General features: G+C 52.0%; 2 protein-coding genes across 2 annotated transcripts; both read left to right on the top strand.

The window, feature by feature from the left end:
- Positions 1 to 673: 673 nt before the first annotated feature.
- Positions 674 to 4,675, top strand: LOC118260634 (keratin, type II cytoskeletal 6C-like). The gene is given in 10 exon segments (XM_035571029.1): positions 674 to 1,294; positions 2,097 to 2,311; positions 2,501 to 2,561; positions 2,719 to 2,814; positions 2,980 to 3,144; positions 3,263 to 3,388; positions 3,615 to 3,835; positions 4,160 to 4,194; positions 4,295 to 4,314; positions 4,316 to 4,675. Coding segments are annotated over 10 exon segments (1,920 nt in total).
- A 5,285-nt stretch (positions 4,676 to 9,960) lies between these two features.
- Positions 9,961 to 13,785, top strand: LOC118260639 (keratin, type II cytoskeletal 6A-like). Its single transcript, XM_035571035.1, has 9 exons — positions 9,961 to 10,470; positions 11,343 to 11,557; positions 11,746 to 11,806; positions 11,964 to 12,059; positions 12,224 to 12,388; positions 12,507 to 12,632; positions 12,859 to 13,079; positions 13,372 to 13,406; positions 13,514 to 13,785. Exons 1-9 carry the CDS (start codon positions 9,961 to 9,963, stop codon positions 13,783 to 13,785), a joined length of 1,701 nt encoding a protein of 566 aa, XP_035426928.1.
- The last annotated feature ends 5,628 nt before the right edge of the window (positions 13,786 to 19,413 follow it).

Raw genomic sequence — 19,413 nt, 5'->3', positions numbered from 1 at the left:
ACACCACGCACACTCCAAAGAGATGTAATTCCTTCCTAGCAGGAGAATATGCTGAGTCTCTTCAAACTTTGGTGCCACGAATTCCCATTGAAGATTGGGAAACTTCTAAAATGCCAAAGGCAATTTCACATATAAAAAGGAGATTTAGGGTGTGTTTAAGGAATTGTGAAAGCTATATTATAGGTTGTATTTCATCAAAAGTTCTCCTTTCAGTGAAGCTTTGATTGGAAAGATCTATATCTGGAATTGTTCTGAGCCATTAAAGAAGGTTGGGAATCCAATGAGGGGCTGCAGAAAAGTGCATTATCGTGCAAGGTGTTTTCCAACATGTCATAAAATTATGAGAGGCCACTTAGTCACTGAGACCTGTTTCGATGTTCTTGTGCATTTATTCACTTCTATATTGCAGGGTGTGTTTCTAGGCAGGCCCAAATATGGTAAAGCTACACTGAGAAGCTGTCAGCAACACCATGCTGATGAAAATAATAAATTGGTTTCCACCTTCACACCCAAGCCGCTCCAGCCCACCTCCAGAAGCGGATAAAAGGGAGTGCCTGGAGTCGTGGAGCCAGAGAAGACTGCGCGCACTTCTCTCTGCATTCATTCCTCAGCAGCACAGCTCTGTTGTTCTATCTGCCCATCTTGACTTTGACACCACTTGGAAGAAGCAGCCATGTCTCGGCAGTCTGTCTGCAGAAGCTTTGGAGGAGGGAGTAGAAGGGGCTACAGCTCTTGCTCTGCCATCGGTGGTGGCTTTGGAGGAGGCAGCAGCAGGAACAGAATCAGCTACAGCTCATATTCCTCATCCAGGGGATTTGGAGGTGGTGGACAGTGTGGAGGGTTTGGCAGCAGGAGCCTCCATAACATGGGTGGCAGCAGAAGAATTGCCATAGGTGGATGCTACGGTGGCGGAGGCTATGGAGGCAGAATGGGCGGCTTCGGTGGAGGCTATGGAGGAGGAATGGGTGGCTTTGGTGGAGGAATGAGTTGTGGAGGAATGGGTGGCTTTGGTGGAGGAATGGGTGGTGGTGGAATGGGCGGTGGAGGAATGGGTGGCTTTGGTGGAGGAATGGGTGGTGGAGGAATGGGCGGCTTTGGTGGAGGAATGGGTGGCCCAGGAATGGGCGGCTTTGGTGGTCCCGGCTTCCCTGGAGGCATCCAGCCAGTGCAGGTTGACTCAAGTCTCCTGCGGCCAGTCCATGTTGAGATTGACCCCCAGATCCAGCAGGTCAAAAACCAGGAGAAGGAGCAGATCAAGACTCTTAACAATCAGTTTGCCTCCTTCATTGACAAGGTGAGAACTTAGGACCATCCTCGTGTGGACGTGCGCTTTTTGAACAACTTTCCCATGGTATGGAAAGGGAATTTTTTTCTTACCATCGAGTTTGATGGTACGTTTGATAGTACTTGATAAAGTTGCAAGAATGATGCCATTGCAGTAAGTTGTAATTAAGGTCTTATTAAGTAATACTGAACAATAGACAAGATTTTCATGCTAATGGAAGATTAAAGACGGTATCATCAGGACATTCTGTAGATTCTCTTGTCCAGTAATTTCTTCAGCTTAATTTATAGTGATTCAGGGTAAACTCGTCATCATGTACTTAGCTGTTCTAAGAGTTCTCATTACTGTAATTCAATTTGATGAAGCTTTTTTTTCAAGGAACTCATCCTTTTAACATATGAGTGTTAAATACCATTCAAGTGAACTTGGATTAATATAATTACAAATAGAAACCAAAGACAGAGTCACTTGTAGAAGAATATATCAGCAGTTAGATGAATCAGTAATTGCTTTCTTGACTTCACAATTGCTGAGATGACAGTAATGTCCAAACCGGATGTCTTAGAGAGAGTGCAACTTATTTTCCAATTGGCAACAACTGTTTATCCCAAAGTGAAAACTTCAGAAAGGCTCACAATTTAAAAATGCCTGTGAAACATCAGGCACTTTAGAAGCTCAGAGCTTTGAGTTGGCCACAGTTCATTTGAGAAATGATTCTGTTGGCCTCCCAAAGAAGCGGGAGGTTTGAGGAGTGTGCTGCCTCCCAGGATCGCAGGGTGCATAACTTACACAAGCCTCCGTGGGCTTTCAGGTGCGCTTCCTGGAGCAACAGAACAAGGTGCTCTCCACCAAGTGGGAGCTCCTGCAGCAGCAAGGGCCCTCAGGGCCGAGGAAGAACCTGGATGTCCTCTTTGAGAATTACATCCAGAACCTGAGGAGGAGGCTCGAGTCTCTAGTGGGTCAGAGGGGAGAGCTGGAGTCGGAACTGCAGAACATGCGGCAATACGTCGAGGAGTACAAAACCAAGTAAGTGCCGAGACAGAGCGAGGAGGAAGCAGCAAGGCAGGAGAGCAGGGCCAGCCTACGGGTGCCTGCAGTGTCTTCCCTCTGCTTGGGAGCTCTCCAGAAGGGGATCGGAGGGTTCTGCGCAAGGAAGGGGGGGTTCTGCTGGTTGAGCATTGCAGGAGCCTCAGCTTGCCTCGTCTCCTTCCACAGGTATGAAGAAGAAATCAACAGGCGCACGGCTGCTGAGAACGAGTTTGTGGTGCTGAAGAAGGTGAGTGCCAGAGGCAGGAGAAGGGCGGTGAGCTGGAGGCAGGCGGCTGTCAGGAGGCAGCACTGGGATGGGCAGCTGCCAGTAGCAGGCCCTGGCTGCCGGTGGCCCCTGGGCAATGGGGAGAGGCCGGTGCCCATCTGCGTGATCTCTCCTGCAGGATGTGGACTGTGCCTACATGACCAAAGTGGAGCTGGAAGCCAAGGTGGGAGCTCTGACCGACGAGATCAACTTCCTGAGGTGCATCTATGAGGAGGTAAGAGCCTGCCTGAGCTGCAGCGAGGTGCGGGGTGAGTCCAGGCACCGAGGGACAGGCGGGGTGCCCGTGGGGCCCGGGAGAATCTCTGGGGCTGCCGGAACGGCTGCTCTGCGCTGCCCTCCTCTCCTGCCACGCCAAGGCTGACTCCTGTGCTGGTTGCAGGAGCTGGCTCAGATGCAGACGATCAGCCGGGACTTGTCTGTGGTGGTGTCGATGGACAACAACCGCCACTTGGACCTGGACAGCATCATCGAGGAGGTCAGGCGCCAGTACGAGCAGATCGCTCAGAACAGCCGGGCTGAAGCTGAGGCTTGGTACCAGAGCCGGGTGAGTTGGCAAGAGCCAAGGCAGCTGGGGCAGTCTCTGCCCCTCCATGGAGCACGGGGGATGGCTCAGTGCTTGTGAGGTTGTCTCATTGATGGGTTGTTTGTCTCGGTGCTGTCAGTATGAAGAGCTGCAGAGCACAGCTGGCAGGCACGGGGACAGCCTGCGCAACACCAAGATCGAGATCCAGGAGCTGACCAGGAATGTCCAGAGGCTGCGGGCTGAAATTGAGAGCGTGAAGAAGCAGGTGGGTGTTGCTGAGCATCTCCTTGGGTTCTGCCATCAGTCTGGGTTGTGGGTGAGCTGGCTGGTGTGCTCAGGGCTGCAGGAGGGAAGTGCAGCCACTGAAATGCAGCATCTGTGGAGGAGACTGCTTGCTCCTCCACAGTTTGTGCCCTCCAGCTTGCCTTTCGGGCTACTAGGGTGGAGGGTGTGCAGAAGGGGACTGAGGAAGTGCTCTTGTCCTTGCTCAGAACCAGCAGCTGCAGGCAGCTATTGCTGAGGCCGAGGAGCGGGGTGAGATGGCTCTGAAGGATGCCAGGTTGAAACTGGAGGAGCTGGAATGTGCCCTGAGCAAAGACAAGGAGGAGCTGGCTCGCCTGTTGAAGGAGTACCAGGAGCTGCTGAACATCAAGATTGCCCTGGATGTGGAGATTGCCATGTACAGGAAGCTGCTGGAGGGAGAGGAGAACAGGTACCATTCTTTCTTTGTGTCTATTTGACTGAACCATTCTTGATAGACTATTCTATGTGTGGGTCAGGTCTTCTCATAACCCGCTGGAGATTAAAGTCATATTTTAAACATGCTTTAATTCTTAGCCCTAATCAGAAATGTTTTGCATATTTCTTATAAGAAGTTTTACTTTAGTGTTGCTTATTTATGTTAAGAAACAATTGGAAAAGTCAAAAAGAATTTGGAAAATACATACAGTAAATAAAAAAGGAAATTCTCAGCTGAAGAAGCTTGCGCTTCCAAGTACAAGCTAGTAAGACTAACTGGTACTGTTTCCTTTTTCAGGCTTTGCAATGACGGCATGTCCAACGTGAATGTCTGTAAGTATCCTCAGGTGTTTCCTTGTGGAGTAGCAGTGGGCTGTGTATTTTGGAGAGGCAACCTGCCACGGCCCATGCATAACCTGTGCTTGTCTTCCAGCTGTGGTAGGCAGGACCAGCCATCTCTGGAGGCCGAGGAGGCATGGGAGGAGGCTTCGGCGGCAGCGGCATGGGAGGAGGCTTTGGCGGCAGCAGCATGGGAGGAGGCTTTGGCGGCAGCGGCATGGGAGGAGGCTTCGGCGGCAGCGGCATGGGAGGAGGAATGGGAGGAGGTGTATGTGGAGTAGGAGGAGGCTTTGGAGGTGGAAGCTCTGGAGGCAGCTGTGGCATGGGAGGAGGAATGTACAGTGGAGGCTTCTCTTCTGGAAGTGGAAGGATGTGCGTGTCTGGAGGTGGCAACTTCAGCTCTGGTGGGGGATCCTCCTCCGTCCGGAGATGTGTCACAACCACCTCCGTCAAGTCTTCAGGAGTAAGGTTCTGAGCCCTGAAGCCAGATCGAGAAACAAAAGAAGCTTCTCCTCCCCTCTCCTGGCAGCAGCCCAGCCTCCTTAAATCCGACTCTGGTATCCCGCAAGGAAACAAACTGTGTCCCTCTCGGCCCACCACGTACCCGCTGCTCCTCCGGGCTCCTTCGCAGGAAGGGAGCCTCGTGGCCGTGCCACGCTGCTCGCTCGCCCCATGCCCAGCGATGAATAACTGAGCAAAGAAAAGTCTCTCGTGTGGATACCCAGTGCGGAGAGCTGATTTAAAGGAGGGAAATGCTCTGCCTTTCTTGCTGCCTTGTACATTTCTGGCTGCCTTGTGGCAAACGTGTATAAAAGCACTCTCTGTGCCTATTCCGTCAGGTTGCTTCCTAGATGGCCGTATCCCCGGGGTGCTTCTGCATGCAGTACATCCTGCTGCTTCCATTCACTTGTGCTGCGGGGCATGGCAGGCAGGGGCAAGTGGACTCCTCCCTTGGCAGAGCCGGGGAGCGAGCAGCCTCTCTGCAGGCGAACCAGAGGGACAAATCGTCCCGGGGCGAAGCACCTGGGCAGCTTTAGGTGCCCGTTGTCCCCTGCTAGACGCAGGAGCACTCTCTCGAGCTGTGGCTTCGGGCTCCACTTGCCCTTGCTCCATGGTACCTGCTGACACCTCCTGCCCGCGTGGACTCTTTGCAAAGAGAACCAAGCTTGCTTTTCTGTGCTAGGCCCGCTGTGACATGGAACCAGGTGTACTGTGCCCCCCTCCTTTCCTTTCTGTGTGTGATATGTCCTTGGGATGTTGCCATTCTCAATAAATTGCAGAGAACATTCACGGTGTCTGCTCGTCACTGCTTTAGAAGTCTCTTCTCCGTAGGATTGCTGCTGGGGAAAGCGACATGGTGGGAACCTGGGTTGTGCTCAGCACGTCATGGCCGTGCCGTGAGGGCCTGGCACGTGTCCAGGCATGGGGGACTCCGCCCTGCGCTGCTGTGGCCTCACCTTGAGCACTGGGCGCAGGTGCCACAGTATGAGAGGGCCCTAAAACTGTCAGGAAGCCTCCAAAGGAGGGCGATAAAGAAGGTGAAGGGTCTGGAGGGGAGGGTGTGTGAGGAATGGCTCAGGTCCCTGGGTTTGTTTGGCCCAGAGCAGAGCAGGCTGAGGGGAGGCCTCATGGCGGCCTGCAGCTCCCTCACGAGGGGAACTGAGGGGCAGGCGCTGAGCTCTGCTCTCTGGGGACAGTGACAGGACCCGAGGGAACGGCATGGAGCTGGGACAGGGGAGGGTCAGGCTGGGTGTTAGGGAAAGGTTCTGCACCCAGAGGTGGTCGGGCACTGGGATGGGCTCCCCAGGGATGGCACCGAGCTGCAGGAGTTCAGGAAGTGTTTGGAGAACGCTCTCAGACGTAGGATCTGATGTTTGGGTGCTCTTGTGTGGAACCAGGAATTAGACTAAATTATCCTTGTGGTTCTATTACAGCTTGGGATATTCTATGCTATCTCTGGATATATATTGATAAAAACTTATTGACTTTTATCAGTCGTAGCATTGCCTGAAAATGCAAGTCCACAGCTACCGTGGAGGGGGGTTTGGAAGCTCAATTCAGAAACCATGCAGTAAATGGGAACAGGCAGGAGCACTGTTCCTTGTAGCCCGATAATGGAGGAGTGCAGGAGGCTGGAAAGGTTTGGTTAGATCCTGATGTAGCCTCATCCTGTGAATCATGTACTGTCAACTCCACAGTGCAGATGCGCACCTTCCAAAACAGTGCAGAAACAACAGGCTAGCCCTTGCCTGTTGGGTTCAGCAAACTAAGGCACTCGGTACCCTGCTAGCCACGTCACAGGTCACCCATGTTCTGCTGATATACAAACTGAGACTGACCTAGAAAGGGAGTTTATTTGTCTCTTTGTTGTCAGATTCTCAGAGGATGTACAAAAGAAGCCATACTCAGGGTATGCCGAAATCAGGAACAGAAAATTATGGGCTTTGTGCAGCAACACTGGCTGAGCATAATGGCTAAACCAGTGGAGATTCAAACACATTGACACATGATGGAAACAGGCAGCGGCAGGGAGGAGCAGACATCAAATCAGTCTGTTGTTGAGACTTCATTTGAGTTTCCTGCCTTGGAGTGGACTTTGCTATGTGGTAGAGGAATGTGTCAATGGTAGAAGACTTGTGGTCAGAGGGGGGAGGCCACCTCTCCAGCTGCCTGGGATCATGGATATGGACGCTGGCCAAGCAGCTGGCCTGAGGCCTAGAAGGTGGCAGTGGCCAGGCGGGCTGCACAGCTCGGCGGCCTGCGGGCACCAAGGGATAATCCTGCCGACTCGTGGCCATCACGTTCACACTGGCTGTCTGAAAAGTCAGCCGAGTCTTTTGGTGCCTCGTCTCTGCATTGAGAGTGAGTGGGAGAGATTTGGTGTGGTGCGAGGGGGAGGCCGGGGAGCAGGAGGTGGGCAGAATGCTGATGTGTTTGATCTGTGCTGTGCTTCAGTGCCTCCACCGCAAGAAGAGATCAAAGAGCCAGAAACCACTCTCAGTAGTGGTTTGGGAGTCCCACAACAAGTCTGCTGTGAGCGGCCAGTGTCCCTGCAGCAGGTCAGGAGAGGCCGACCTCGGGAGAGGGCCACTCGAGGCAATGGGGAATGGTTAGAGGGGTCTCGGAAGAGGGCCTTGTGCTCCCTCTGGGGAGCGGCAGAGCAGCGGTAGAGCTGGCAAAGGTGGCCTTGTTTGGCACCCAAGTGAGAGGATGGAGCGGCAACGCCTCTGAGGAGCTGAGCCTCTGCCAAGAGCATTTTGGGTTTGGCCTGGGGCAGAGTCAACTGCTTTGGTGCTTAATTGGAGCGCTCGGTTTCCTTTCAGCCTTAGTACGGGAACGCAGCATTGTGGGCATTGCTGTGAGGAGTGATGGTGGCATTCTTGTCTGTGCCACCGCTTGAGTTTCATGCCAGAATGTCTTTGCTGTGCATGGGCTGAAGGTGCAGCTTGGCTTGGTCCACAGCCTGGCACTGCATCTACTTTTTCTGCAGAGTTTATGTTTTGCCTAGTGTTGACGACTTTTGCTGTGCGCAGCTCCTTGCGTAAGAGATCAGAAGGGATTGCTGGAGCCCAGGCTGCCTATCGAGTTTCACCTGGAGGAGGCTGATGCGACTCCAGGTCTGGAATAATCTACACATCTTGTCTGAAGACGTCAGAGTGACTCAATCTGGGCGTCTTATCTGTATGTGCCGAATGTGGTCAGCATCCAGGCATTCGGCTGACTTGACAGATTTTGCCCCTGGTTGTGGAACCGCCATGTGGGATGTTACAAGCACCTTGTGCTGCCTACTGAGAAAAGCGTCTCCCGTGTGTGTGGTAATCTGGAGGAAGGCCATGAGAAGATATGACCTGTTTTTTCCTGATGAAAAACTGAGCTACCTTACGTTTCTCTGGAACTGCACCCAATGGACAGGAGTAATGAGGTGGAGGGCTTAATTATCTGTCCTGGAGTAACGACCAAGGAATGCATTCATTTCATTCAAGCTTCTTTTGAAAGAGGAGGTGTCTCCTCTCTGATGGCTGCCCTTGGCCAAGTGTTCCTTGTGTCCCTCAAGGGTAACGTTCTCCATGCTGCTATGCCCTGCTGCATTAAGAGGCTGTGGAGCCAAGCAGTCCTCCATCTCGGTGGCATTCAGTGGCATTTATGGTTTGGATTCCTCTAGCTATTCTGTGAGCCAGTTTTCCTAGGGCTTTCAAGTGTCTGTGGCTGAAGGCTGATACCCTGTGATATTTTCAAACAACATTTTGTTGTTGCACAAGTCCTATAGAAGATTCTGAAAACTCAAACACACAAGGTGTATATTCCACCTTGGGAGGTTAAACATAGTATAATGTTGGACTGCTGAAATGTTTAGGGGGCTATAAAGTATATTTCCTTTGACATTTTTGATGATTTTTGGAGTTAAGCACTAGGAAGAGATACATGTATATATTTTTCTTAAGGTTTATACACATAACTAAAAAGTGTATTTGATTAATAAGACTCGGAAAGTATCTCCAAAATGTCTTTCAGGTGAATTTCCTACCTCATAGCTGGATAATTTGTAGCAGCAGCTGGTTTCTTAAAAATACAGTTTTCTAAAATGAATTTATTCAGCGCCTCCTCTCCCCCAGAAAAGTTCCTCTGGTCTCATGTGTCCTTGCCATAGGTCTTAGAATACACTTCATATTTTCAGCAAAGAAAATATTGCACCTCTGGCTATTTAAGAAAGCATCAAAGCTTCTTCAAACTTTTACGTGCCCCTCATTTAGAAATGATCAAATATGATGAACTCAACCTGATCCTTTATCTACCAACTTAAGTAAAAAATATTATTTTCACAAGTCATTGTTATCCCTGCCCGCATTTCTCTGCTATATTTCTGTCTTCATTCATCATTACCACTTCTAGCGCTGAGTGTCTTCCCTCTCCTCTGCAGGTTCAGCAGACCCTGTGCCCGTCAGAAAAGCACAAGGAAGGAGCATGGCCATCCATGTTCTCTACTTCATTGTGCTCTGGTGCTTGGAGTCCGGTTCTCGGTTATCTCAGGCTCTGGGAGACACATTCTGCGGGAGTTTGCCCTTGAAGCAGGCACTCCCATCCCAACCGATGGTGAGCGTGCTCTTAGGAGAGGAACTAAGCCCCTCCTTTCTGGATAAAAAAGAAATGCTGACTGTTGTTAAATGTTGATGTGTGGTATTCTTGCTTTACACTGGGAAACTGCTTTTTGGAAAGCCATCAGCAATTTTCCATATAAGAAGGAGATTCAGGGTATGCTTGGGGGGATTGTGAAAGTCTCATTCTAGCTGATTTTCACCAGAATGCTTGTTTGACACTGAGCTTCCATGCAGCAGATCCAGATCCAGATAATCTGAAAAATTGCTAAGAATGGATAGAAAGGTAGGAGGAGGGAAGAACATGACTACATCACTATAAAACATATTTTTCCAGATGCCGCAAAGATATGAGAGTCCACTTACTCATTGAGACCTGTTTCAATGCTCTTGCTCTTTTATTCTCTTCTGCATTGCAAAGCGTATTTCTGGGTGGAGTCAACAATTTGGCAAAAATCTGTTAACCGCACCAAGCTGATGAAGACAGTAAATTTGTTTCCTCTTCACGCCCATGTAGACCCAGCCCACCTCCAGAAACAGATAAAAGGGAATGCCTGAAGCTGTGGAGCCAGAGAAGACTGCACACACTTCTCTCCACATCCGTCCCTCAGCAGCACAGCTCCGTTGGTCTCTCTCCTCTCCTCGACTCCACTTGGAAGAAGCAGCCATGTCTCGGCAGTCAATCTGCAGAAGCTTTGGAGGCGGAAGCAGAAGGGGATACAGCTCTTGCTCTGCCATCGGTGGTGGCTTTGGAGGAAGTGGGGGCAGAAGCAGGATCAGCTATAGCTCGTTCTCCACATGCAGGGGAACTGGAGGCGCCGGACGTTGTGGAGGTTTTAGCAGCAGGAGCCTCCACAACATGGGTGGCAGCGGAAGGATTTCCATGGGTGGCTCTTATGGCGGTGGATACGGATGTAGAATTGTTGGCTTTGGTGGAGGCTATGGAGGAGGATTTGGCAGCATTGGAGGAGGTGTCATTGGTGGAGGAATAGGCAGCTTTGGTGGCCCTGTGAGAGGTGGTCCTGGGTTCCCCGGAGGCATCCAGCCGGTGCAGGTTGACACAACCCTCCTGCGGCCAGTCCATGTTGATATTGATCCTCAGATCCAGCAAGTGAAGTGCCAGGAGAAGGAGCAGATCAAGACTCTTAACAATCAGTTTGCTTCCTTCATTGACAAGGTGAGAGGCTGGAACTACGTCTGCTTGGGATTGGGGTCTCTGAGGAACTTTTCTGTGCTGCAGAGGAGGGACCTGCTCAGTGTTGGCAGGTCTGAAAGGCTGGCAATGTTCTCACTGAGTCCTGCTAAGGAAATGTGAAAATTTTACATCTGCAGTGAGGCCAAAGGACTTTCTCTAGGGTTGCTTGACCCAAATTCTTTCTTACCTTTTGTCTCTAGCCTTCTCTGGGGAGTCAGGCCAAAGGTTACCTGGTTATCCTAAGTGGTATTTAAGCCCGTCCTTTTTCAAAGGTAGTTTCTTCTCAAGAAACTTAGAGAGTAGGAATGAAATTTCAGTTAATTCCTTGCAGTTCCTTAATTTGGTTCACACACTGATCAATGTCCTTTAGATTGTCTGTACCGGGAGAATATTGCTTGTCACTGTGCTTCATAGTCTGTTTTAATATAGGACATATGTATTGAATGCTTTTTGTGCCTTCTATGATGAATGTTCTCCGATACAGAGATACATGGGATTTCATTCATTATAATGCAGACAAGAAAGGATCTAATGCTTCTGCAAATTAATGTGTCAAAATTTGCAATTGGAGCTGTTAATATGGAATCTAAACATTCTTATAGACATTCAAAAAACAATAAATATAGGAGCTGAAAAGAGAATAAATTCAAGAATAATAGAAAGAGAAGTGGAGGAAAAAGGGAGGAAATTTCCTCCTGGAAAAATGGTTTTCAACCAGCCATTTTTTCAGCCAGCCATTTCGTCATTTGAGAAATGATTCTGTTGGCCTCCCAAAGAAGCGGGAGGTTTGAGGAGTGTGCTGCCTCCCAGGATCGCAGGGTGCATAACTTACACAAGCCTCCGTGGGCTTTCAGGTGCGCTTCCTGGAGCAACAGAACAAGGTGCTCTCCACCAAGTGGGAGCTCCTGCAGCAGCAAGGGCCCTCAGGGCCGAGGAAGAACCTGGATGTCCTCTTTGAGAATTACATCCAGAACCTGAGGAGGAGGCTCGAGTCTCTAGTGGGTCAGAGGGGAGAGCTGGAGTCGGAACTGCAGAACATGCGGCAATACGTCGAGGAGTACAAAACCAAGTAAGTGCCGAGACAGAGCGAGGAGGAAGCAGCAAGGCAGGAGAGCAGGGCCAGCCTACGGGTGCCTGCAGTGTCTTCCCTCTGCTTGGGAGCTCTCCAGAAGGGGATCGGAGGGTTCTGCGCAAGGAAGGGGGGTTCTGCTGGTTGAGCATTGCAGGAGCCTCAGCTTGCCTCGTCTCCTTCCACAGGTATGAAGAAGAAATCAACAGGCGCACGGCTGCTGAGAACGAGTTTGTGGTGCTGAAGAAGGTGAGTGCCAGAGGCAGGAGAAGGGCGGTGAGCTGGAGGCAGGCGGCTGTCAGGAGGCAGCACTGGGATGGGCAGCTGCCAGTAGCAGGCCCTGGCTGCCGGTGGCCCCTGGGCAATGGGGAGAGGCCGGTGCCCATCTGCGTGATCTCTCCTGCAGGATGTGGACTGTGCCTACATGACCAAAGTGGAGCTGGAAGCCAAGGTGGGAGCTCTGACCGACGAGATCAACTTCCTGAGGTGCATCTATGAGGAGGTAAGAGCCTGCCTGAGCTGCAGCGAGGTGCGGGGTGAGTCCAGGCACCGAGGGCAGGCGGGGTGCCCGTGGGGCCCGGGAGAATCTCTGGGGCTGCCGGAACGGCTGCTCTGCGCTGCCCTCCTCTCCTGCCACGCCAAGGCTGACTCCTGTGCTGGTTGCAGGAGCTGGCTCAGATGCAGACGATCAGCCGGGACTTGTCTGTGGTGGTGTCGATGGACAACAACCGCCACTTGGACCTGGACAGCATCATCGAGGAGGTCAGGCGCCAGTACGAGCAGATCGCTCAGAACAGCCGGGCTGAAGCTGAGGCTTGGTACCAGAGCCGGGTGAGTTGGCAAGAGCCAAGGCAGCTGGGGCAGTCTCTGCCCCTCCATGGAGCACGGGGGATGGCTCAGTGCTTGTGAGGTTGTCTCATTGATGGGTTGTTTGTCTCGGTGCTGTCAGTATGAAGAGCTGCAGAGCACAGCTGGCAGGCACGGGGACAGCCTGCGCAACACCAAGATCGAGATCCAGGAGCTGACCAGGAATGTCCAGAGGCTGCGGGCTGAAATTGAGAGCGTGAAGAAGCAGGTGGGTGTTGCTGAGCATCTCCTTGGGTTCTGCCATCAGTCTGGGTTGTGGGTGAGCTGGCTGGTGTGCTCAGGGCTGCAGGAGGGAAGTGCAGCCACTGAAATGCAGCATCTGTGGAGGAGACTGCTTGCTCCTCCACAGTTTGTGCCCTCCAGCTTGCCTTTCGGGCTACTAGGGTGGAGGGTGTGCAGAAGGGGACTGAGGAAGTGCTCTTGTCCTTGCTCAGAACCAGCAGCTGCAGGCAGCTATTGCTGAGGCCGAGGAGCGGGGTGAGATGGCTCTGAAGGATGCCAGGAGGAAACTGGAGGAGCTGGAATGTGCCCTGAGCAAAGACAAGGAGGAGCTGGCTCGCCTGTTGAAGGAGTACCAGGAGCTGCTGAACATCAAGATTGCCCTGGATGTGGAGATTGCCATGTACAGGAAGCTGCTGGAGGGAGAGGAGAACAGGTGAGACATGCTGTTATCTCAGCCTGACCAAGGTACTGCCTCTCCTTGGGGCAGACTGAGGCTTCATCATCTCTCACAACCCATATAAACTTGGTTTCTGAATTACTCTGTTTTTCCCAAAGTTTTTTTTTGGCAAAAAAAAAGAAAGAAAAACACCACAGGGACAATATCCTACTCTTATTGACTGTCTTTAGAAGAAGCAGGAAATAAATGAGGTACCTGGGAAACTTCACTAAGCTAAAGTGCTCTGTGTCGTGTCAGATTGACATCTTGCATTCCTTTCCCTACACAGGCTGTGTGGAGACAATCCAGCCAACGTGAATGTCTGTAAGTACCAGCGCATCCTCTTCTTTGCAGAATGGCTTTTATCCTGGGTCTTGTGAGGATTCCCAGGCTGTCACTTCGTGCACAGTGACACTGTCCTTCTCTTGCAGCTGTGGTAGGCAGAACCACCATTGCTGGAGGCAGAGTTGGTGGCTTTGGTGCCGGCAGTGGCATGGGAGGAGGAGTATGTGCGGTTGGAGGAGGAAGCATCGTCGGAGGCAGCTGTGGAGTGGGAGGAGGGATGTACAGCGGTGGCTTCTCCTCTGGCAGTGGAAGAATGTGCAGCTCTGGAGGTGGCAGCTTCATTACTGGAGGTGGATCCTCCTCAGTACGGAGATGTGTCACAACCACAACGGTCAAATCTTCAGGTGTAAAATACTGAGTCCCGACCTCAGTCCCTCAAAGGAAAGAAGCATCTCCCATCCTCAGCCAGTGGCACAGCCCCTTGCATCCGGAACCGGTATCCAGCAAAGAAATGAACTGTTTCCCTCATAACTTCCTTAAACCATTCTGCCTCCTCCCCAGAGGGAGATTTGCAGTAAAACACCACCCTGTTGGCACTGCCTGCCTCCTCTCTGTGCTCCACCACTCTGCAGGGATGAAACATTTACAGCCCCATTAGGAAATATTTTCCTTGCGGATACCCGTCACCGGAGAGTTCATCCAATGGCCCTACCTCCCTTGCTGTGCTCTGCTGGCTGAGCAGGAGTGTGTATGAATCTGCTCTTTCCTTTCACTTCTCAAGGTCTCTTTTTCAATGGCCTTGTTCTCCTTGTGCCTTCTGTGTCCTGCATGTTGCCCACATGCTTGTTTCAGCTGTATCGGGAATTCATGTAAGCAGAAGAAATGTGATAATGTCTCGTAGTCAGATTTAGGAGTGAGAAGCAGCTCCCTGGAGCATTTGGCAGCTTTAATATTTTATAGATTCTTTTCCCTCTTCTCCTTCACAGCTGACGTATGCAAGGCCTTATTGCAAATCTTCTGTTACGTGAATTTGAATGCGTTGTTGCTTTCTACCAATACCCCCTTTCCCTGAGTTCTTTCATTACCAATAAACTGCAGACAGGTGAAAAGATGTCTTTGTGTTGTGTTATCATTAAGCATTCCCGAGGGGAGGGTCCTGAGGGGCAAGAGATGTTGTTCTTTGCTATAGGAATGGCAATGCAACAGTGCAGTGTGGGGTCTGTCCTACGGAGCAAATGCGGAGCACACTGTCCTGCACAACATCAGGGGGGCTTGCAGGAGGTGGCCTGTCCCCAGGAGCTGGGGCACCCCATGGCCCCTGTCTCGCAGAACCCCTGGGCCCCCAGGCCATGAAGTTCCCAGCCAAAGGCAGAGGGAGGAAGCTGGACCTTCTCCTGACAGAGAGCCATGCGGCAGCATCCTGCTCTTCCCCAGCAGACTGTGTCTCCGCAGGGCAGGAGAGCCATGGGTGTAACACGAGGAGGGGACACGTGGATTGAGCATGGCCTTTGGGATGTTGTGGTTGGGATGTGGCGGTTTGAACGTGGCAGTTGGATTGGGGTGGTTTGCACATGGCCGTTGCGATGTAGGCATTGGAGAGGGGACATTTGAACAGGGCCACTGGGATGCGGCAGTTGGACTTTGATAGTTTGAACACGGTCTTTGGGATGTGCCAGTTTGAACATGGCCATTGGGACAAAAGAGGGCCAACTAAAAGAGGGTAGATTTAGATGAGATATAAGGAAGAAATTCATCACTCAGAGGATGCTGAGGCACTGGAACAGGTTGCGCAGAGGAGCTGTGGATGCCCCATCCCTGGAGGTGTTCAAGCCCAAGTTGGATGGGGCTTGGAGCAACCTGGTCTGGTGGGAGGTGTCCCTGCCCATGTCAGGGGGTTGGGATTAGATGATCTTTAAGGTCCCTTCCAAACCAAACCATTCCATGATGCCATGATCCTTTGGTGGTGCCTGGAACTCCCACCGCACACACTGGAGGCCTCGATGGGGGAGGACACAAGAAGGAGACCAGTGGCGGGTTGCCAACGCCCCAGTGAAGGCTGGCTGTCCTCCACCCCCAGGACAGGTCGGATCCCCTGGGGAAGCAGCACCATCTGCCTGACGAGTGGGGCTCTGACACGGCCACCGACACCTCCTACGTGAGTGGTGGGAATGCCCAAAGGTGGTGTGCAGACACGAATTACTCATGAAGAAAAGCAATGTGAAAGGATGAGACACAGCCCCAAACCTGCTATTATAGCTCCAGATTGCCCAGCCGGGTTAGTCATTAGCCCTCCGTAAATTGCATCCCATTGCACCCGAATTAATTTGATTAATGCTTGGCTGTATTCTTCTCCGGCATTGGGAGGAGCGAGCGCTGGACCAGTCGGTGAATCAGCCTTGACTGTGCTGCTGTGTGTGCGTTGTCCTGCTGCAGGATGGTATCTGGCAGACAAAAGTACAGAAGTGGAGCGGAGCTTTAATCTGGAGTCCTTGCCATCCAAATAAGAAAAGGAAATGAGGAAGAAAGAATAGCTCTCATCTGAACTCTTGTTTGTATAACCAGTGACATTTCTGATTCTGAAAATTTGTAGGTTGGGGTGGGAAAGATCAAGAAGACATCTCCTGCTTCCCTGCCCTGGTGAAAAGCCCAAGGACAGGTACGGGCCAAGACGGCACAAAGCCCTTCAGTGTTCATGGGGACTTCTTTCAGAGAGAGCGAAGGTCTCCAACATGCTGAAACGGGGGAGCCCACGGCTTGGCTGTGCCCCAGACCTGCCGGCTCCACGCGCTGTGGCTCCAGCTGCAGGCTCGGTCCCGCGGGAAGCCACAGGCTCCTGCGAGTTCCCTGAGTTCTTCCTGGAGAGGGGCCAGGCTCAAATGTGGAGGTGCTGGAGTTTATCGTTCCCATCTGCTGGGCTCGTAAAAAAGGGAGTCGAGCTAATTGCTCAAGTACATCCTGCTTGAAAGAAGGATGGTGACAGCCCGGTGACTGGGCTTCCCTGCGTTTGCTCCGTGGGGCACTGTGATTGCCGCGGGCTCCAGTTTAAGAACAGATCCGTATTTGCAGTGAAGGGGGTTGTTTGGTTTGAGAGAAGTGAACCCACTTGCGAAACAGCCTCAACCTCACCAAGCAATGGTTTTGCTTCAATTATTATCATATTTTTATTTTTCTTCTGCAGACAAGGTGTTGCCATTTTGGGAAAAGAGGATAAAAGTATCCAGAATTGTTTGGGGGACGGTTATTTGTAAGGTTTTCTGCAAGAAGGACATGTGCTTCTGTGCCCCCAGGAACATCCTGTGGGCTCTGCCTAGGTGCTCACAAGAACCCGCCTGCATTTTCGGGTCATTTTGCACTTGCAAAGACTGGTGTTTAATGCGAGATGGCAAATGCCCCACTCCTAGGGTTTCCTACTGAGTCTCCATCACCCAGTCCGGGTAACCTGGGGCTGGCAGACACAAGTTGCTGGCCCTGTCAGTATCCATCTGGCTCAGTCCAAGACCACTGGTGGTGGGCGCCTTGCGGCTCAGGGGACAACTGGATGTGGGTTGTGGGACCCTGAGCCCTCCTCCAATGCAGGGGTATCAGGGGTATCAGGGGTATCAGGGGTGTCGGGACCTGCTGAGTGCGAAGACAGCCCCGGACGTTGGGACGGCTGCATGCAGGGGAAGGGAACCAGCATGGGTCAGTGTCTGTTGTGTTACCCAGCCCAGGGTGTGAGTTCCTTGCATTGGGACTTGGAAAGAAATACAATAGATGCCATGTTTTATGAGTTAATTGAGGAATGAATTCGAGTGGCATTATATTGGCTGTAATTAGAGCTGTAATGAGATTTTAATTGTTGCTAATCGTGTTTATGATGGGAGGGCCTCAGGAGCTACCAGGGCTGCTTCCCTTGGGTTGGTCACTGAACAAATACGGGGAAGACTCACGCACTTTGCATTGGATGGGACAGCGAACAGCTGGTGAGCAGGCAGCATTTGCTTTTATGAGGGACTCTGTGAGAAGGATGGGATCATTGTCTCCTGGGGTAATCTGCCTCCTCATCCTTGATGCTGTATTTACGTGGCTCATGTCTCCTGAGCAGCAGGAGTCTCTCAGAGTCCTGGAGGATGAGATGTTCAGGGCAGAGCTGAAGCGCAGGGAGGTTATATGTGGCTGAAGCAGAAGCCAGCATCCTTTGGTCCCTTATCTCCTTTTGGAACAGGAATGGCAGCACCCCCAGCTCACTTGCCTTCAACTCTACTTGTCCAAGTTTGAAAGTGGCTCAAATACTTAGCAGAAAACCTCAGCTGACCTCTGTACGTGCTCCATCATCCATCAAGTATCTGGCCTTGGGAGAAGACAGGAGGGAATTTTGATTTACTGAACTTCTGGCAACCGCATCACCTGTGCCCGGTGCTGCCAGCAACCCTTCCTCCTCTTCTTCCTTATACCCACTGCCTTGGATTCTGGTGCTTCTGTGCCCTTTGCCTTGCTCCCACGCTCACCCGCTCCACCCTGGGGGCTGGCTGATGTTCCTTTAGGTTTACGCTCATGACCCCACAACCCACATTTTCTGACCATCTCTATTGCTACTTGAGCACCCAGGCATGCCGCGGCACAATGATGCCCGCTGTTAACCACGGGCTGAAGCCAACCCATGCCTCCCGTGGCACGGCGTGCTGATGAAGACAGCAGGGACACGGTCACCAGGTGCCAGCAGAGGGCTCGCAGCCTGCTCAGGGACACGGCCCTGTGCTTGCACACCCGAGCTCGCTCTTGTCCTCCGGGTTGATGACAAATTGACTGCCCTGCAAGTTATGGGCCAGGCTGAGATGCAAACTTCAGGTCGTTTAGAAAAACACTACCTAAAGGGAGCACTGGCTGCATGGTGCTTTGCTCCCGGCTGACAGATGGATGAAAGGACAAGTGAGGCATTGCATCGCCAATAAATAACCACGTTTGTGACAGGTCTGTCTGAGCTGCTGGTCCTCGGCCTTGCCTCATCTTTAGAGGGCTTGACATGTGTCCAGATTCAGCTGAAGCTGGAGCTGGTCTTCGTTCCAGGCACAGACCTCGTGCTGGTCCTGGGGGTCCCCAGAACAGCCCGCCTCCCTCCTCCCTCAAAAAGCACTCTCTGAAGTCCCTCCAGTAAGGCATTTGTGTTGTCTGTGCCTCTGCAGGTGCTGGAAACCTGCTGGAGCAGAGGCTGGGCTGGCAGCCAAGGAGCCAAGCCCGTCAGCTGGCCTGGATTGCTCCTTTCTTGCCTCTCCAGTCAAGCCCAGTTCCTTGCAGACACAGAAAAGGGAATGAAGGGGCCCTCCGTGGCAGGTATTTCTCCTGTGATGGGGGGACGGCAGTGTTAGAGGTTCTCAGCTGGGAGGGTGCTTTGGTTGTATGGCAAATTTCTGGTGAAAATGTTGTTTGTTGGGAAAAGAGAGGCCAGATCCCCTCTGCCACCTCTGCTGCCGTGCACAAAGTCACCATGGTCCAAGGTTTCCTGGCATCCCGCAGCCTCGGTGTCAAACCCAGGGCTCAGAAGGTGCCGATGCTGGGGAAGGAGCAAATCGAGACCTCAGCAAAATCCTTGCCTCTTGTTGGCAAGGTGGGAGCCGTGACTTTTCCCTTGTGAAGACTCGTGGTGGGCTGTGGCAGCCTGCGGCAGGTCGCCAGGTTCTTTTTCTGGGCAGGGGGGGTATTTTGTGGTGGGGCTGTGATGGGTGGTAGCACCAGGCTAGCAGAGCATCGGCAGTAAGTGCAGTGGGGTGCTTCAGGCCTGGGGCATCCTGTGGCCATGCTGAGGACTCGGTGAATTGCACTGAGCTGTGCAATTCATGGCTCTGAGAGGATTTCAAAGCAGAGACTGTGGCAGGTGCCACTAGAGGGCTCAGAAAAGACATTAAGTGCATTGTAGAAAACATATGTACACACACATCTCAGTTACTCCTTACTGCCCAGAGTTAGCTGCCCATCTCCCTGCAACGTGCAGCAGGAGAGAGCCAAAATGGCTGGGGCTCGGGAGGTGAGCCGTTCAGTGACAACGTGTGAATGGAGAAGAAAGCAGGAG

The sequence above is a fragment of the Cygnus atratus genome, chromosome 29, assembly GCF_013377495.2.
Source record: "Cygnus atratus isolate AKBS03 ecotype Queensland, Australia chromosome 29, CAtr_DNAZoo_HiC_assembly, whole genome shotgun sequence".
In the NCBI taxonomy this organism is placed as follows: Eukaryota; Metazoa; Chordata; class Aves; order Anseriformes; family Anatidae; genus Cygnus; species Cygnus atratus.
Note: the sequence above shows the minus strand (reverse complement) of the source record. Positions and strands in the feature narration are given on the sequence as shown.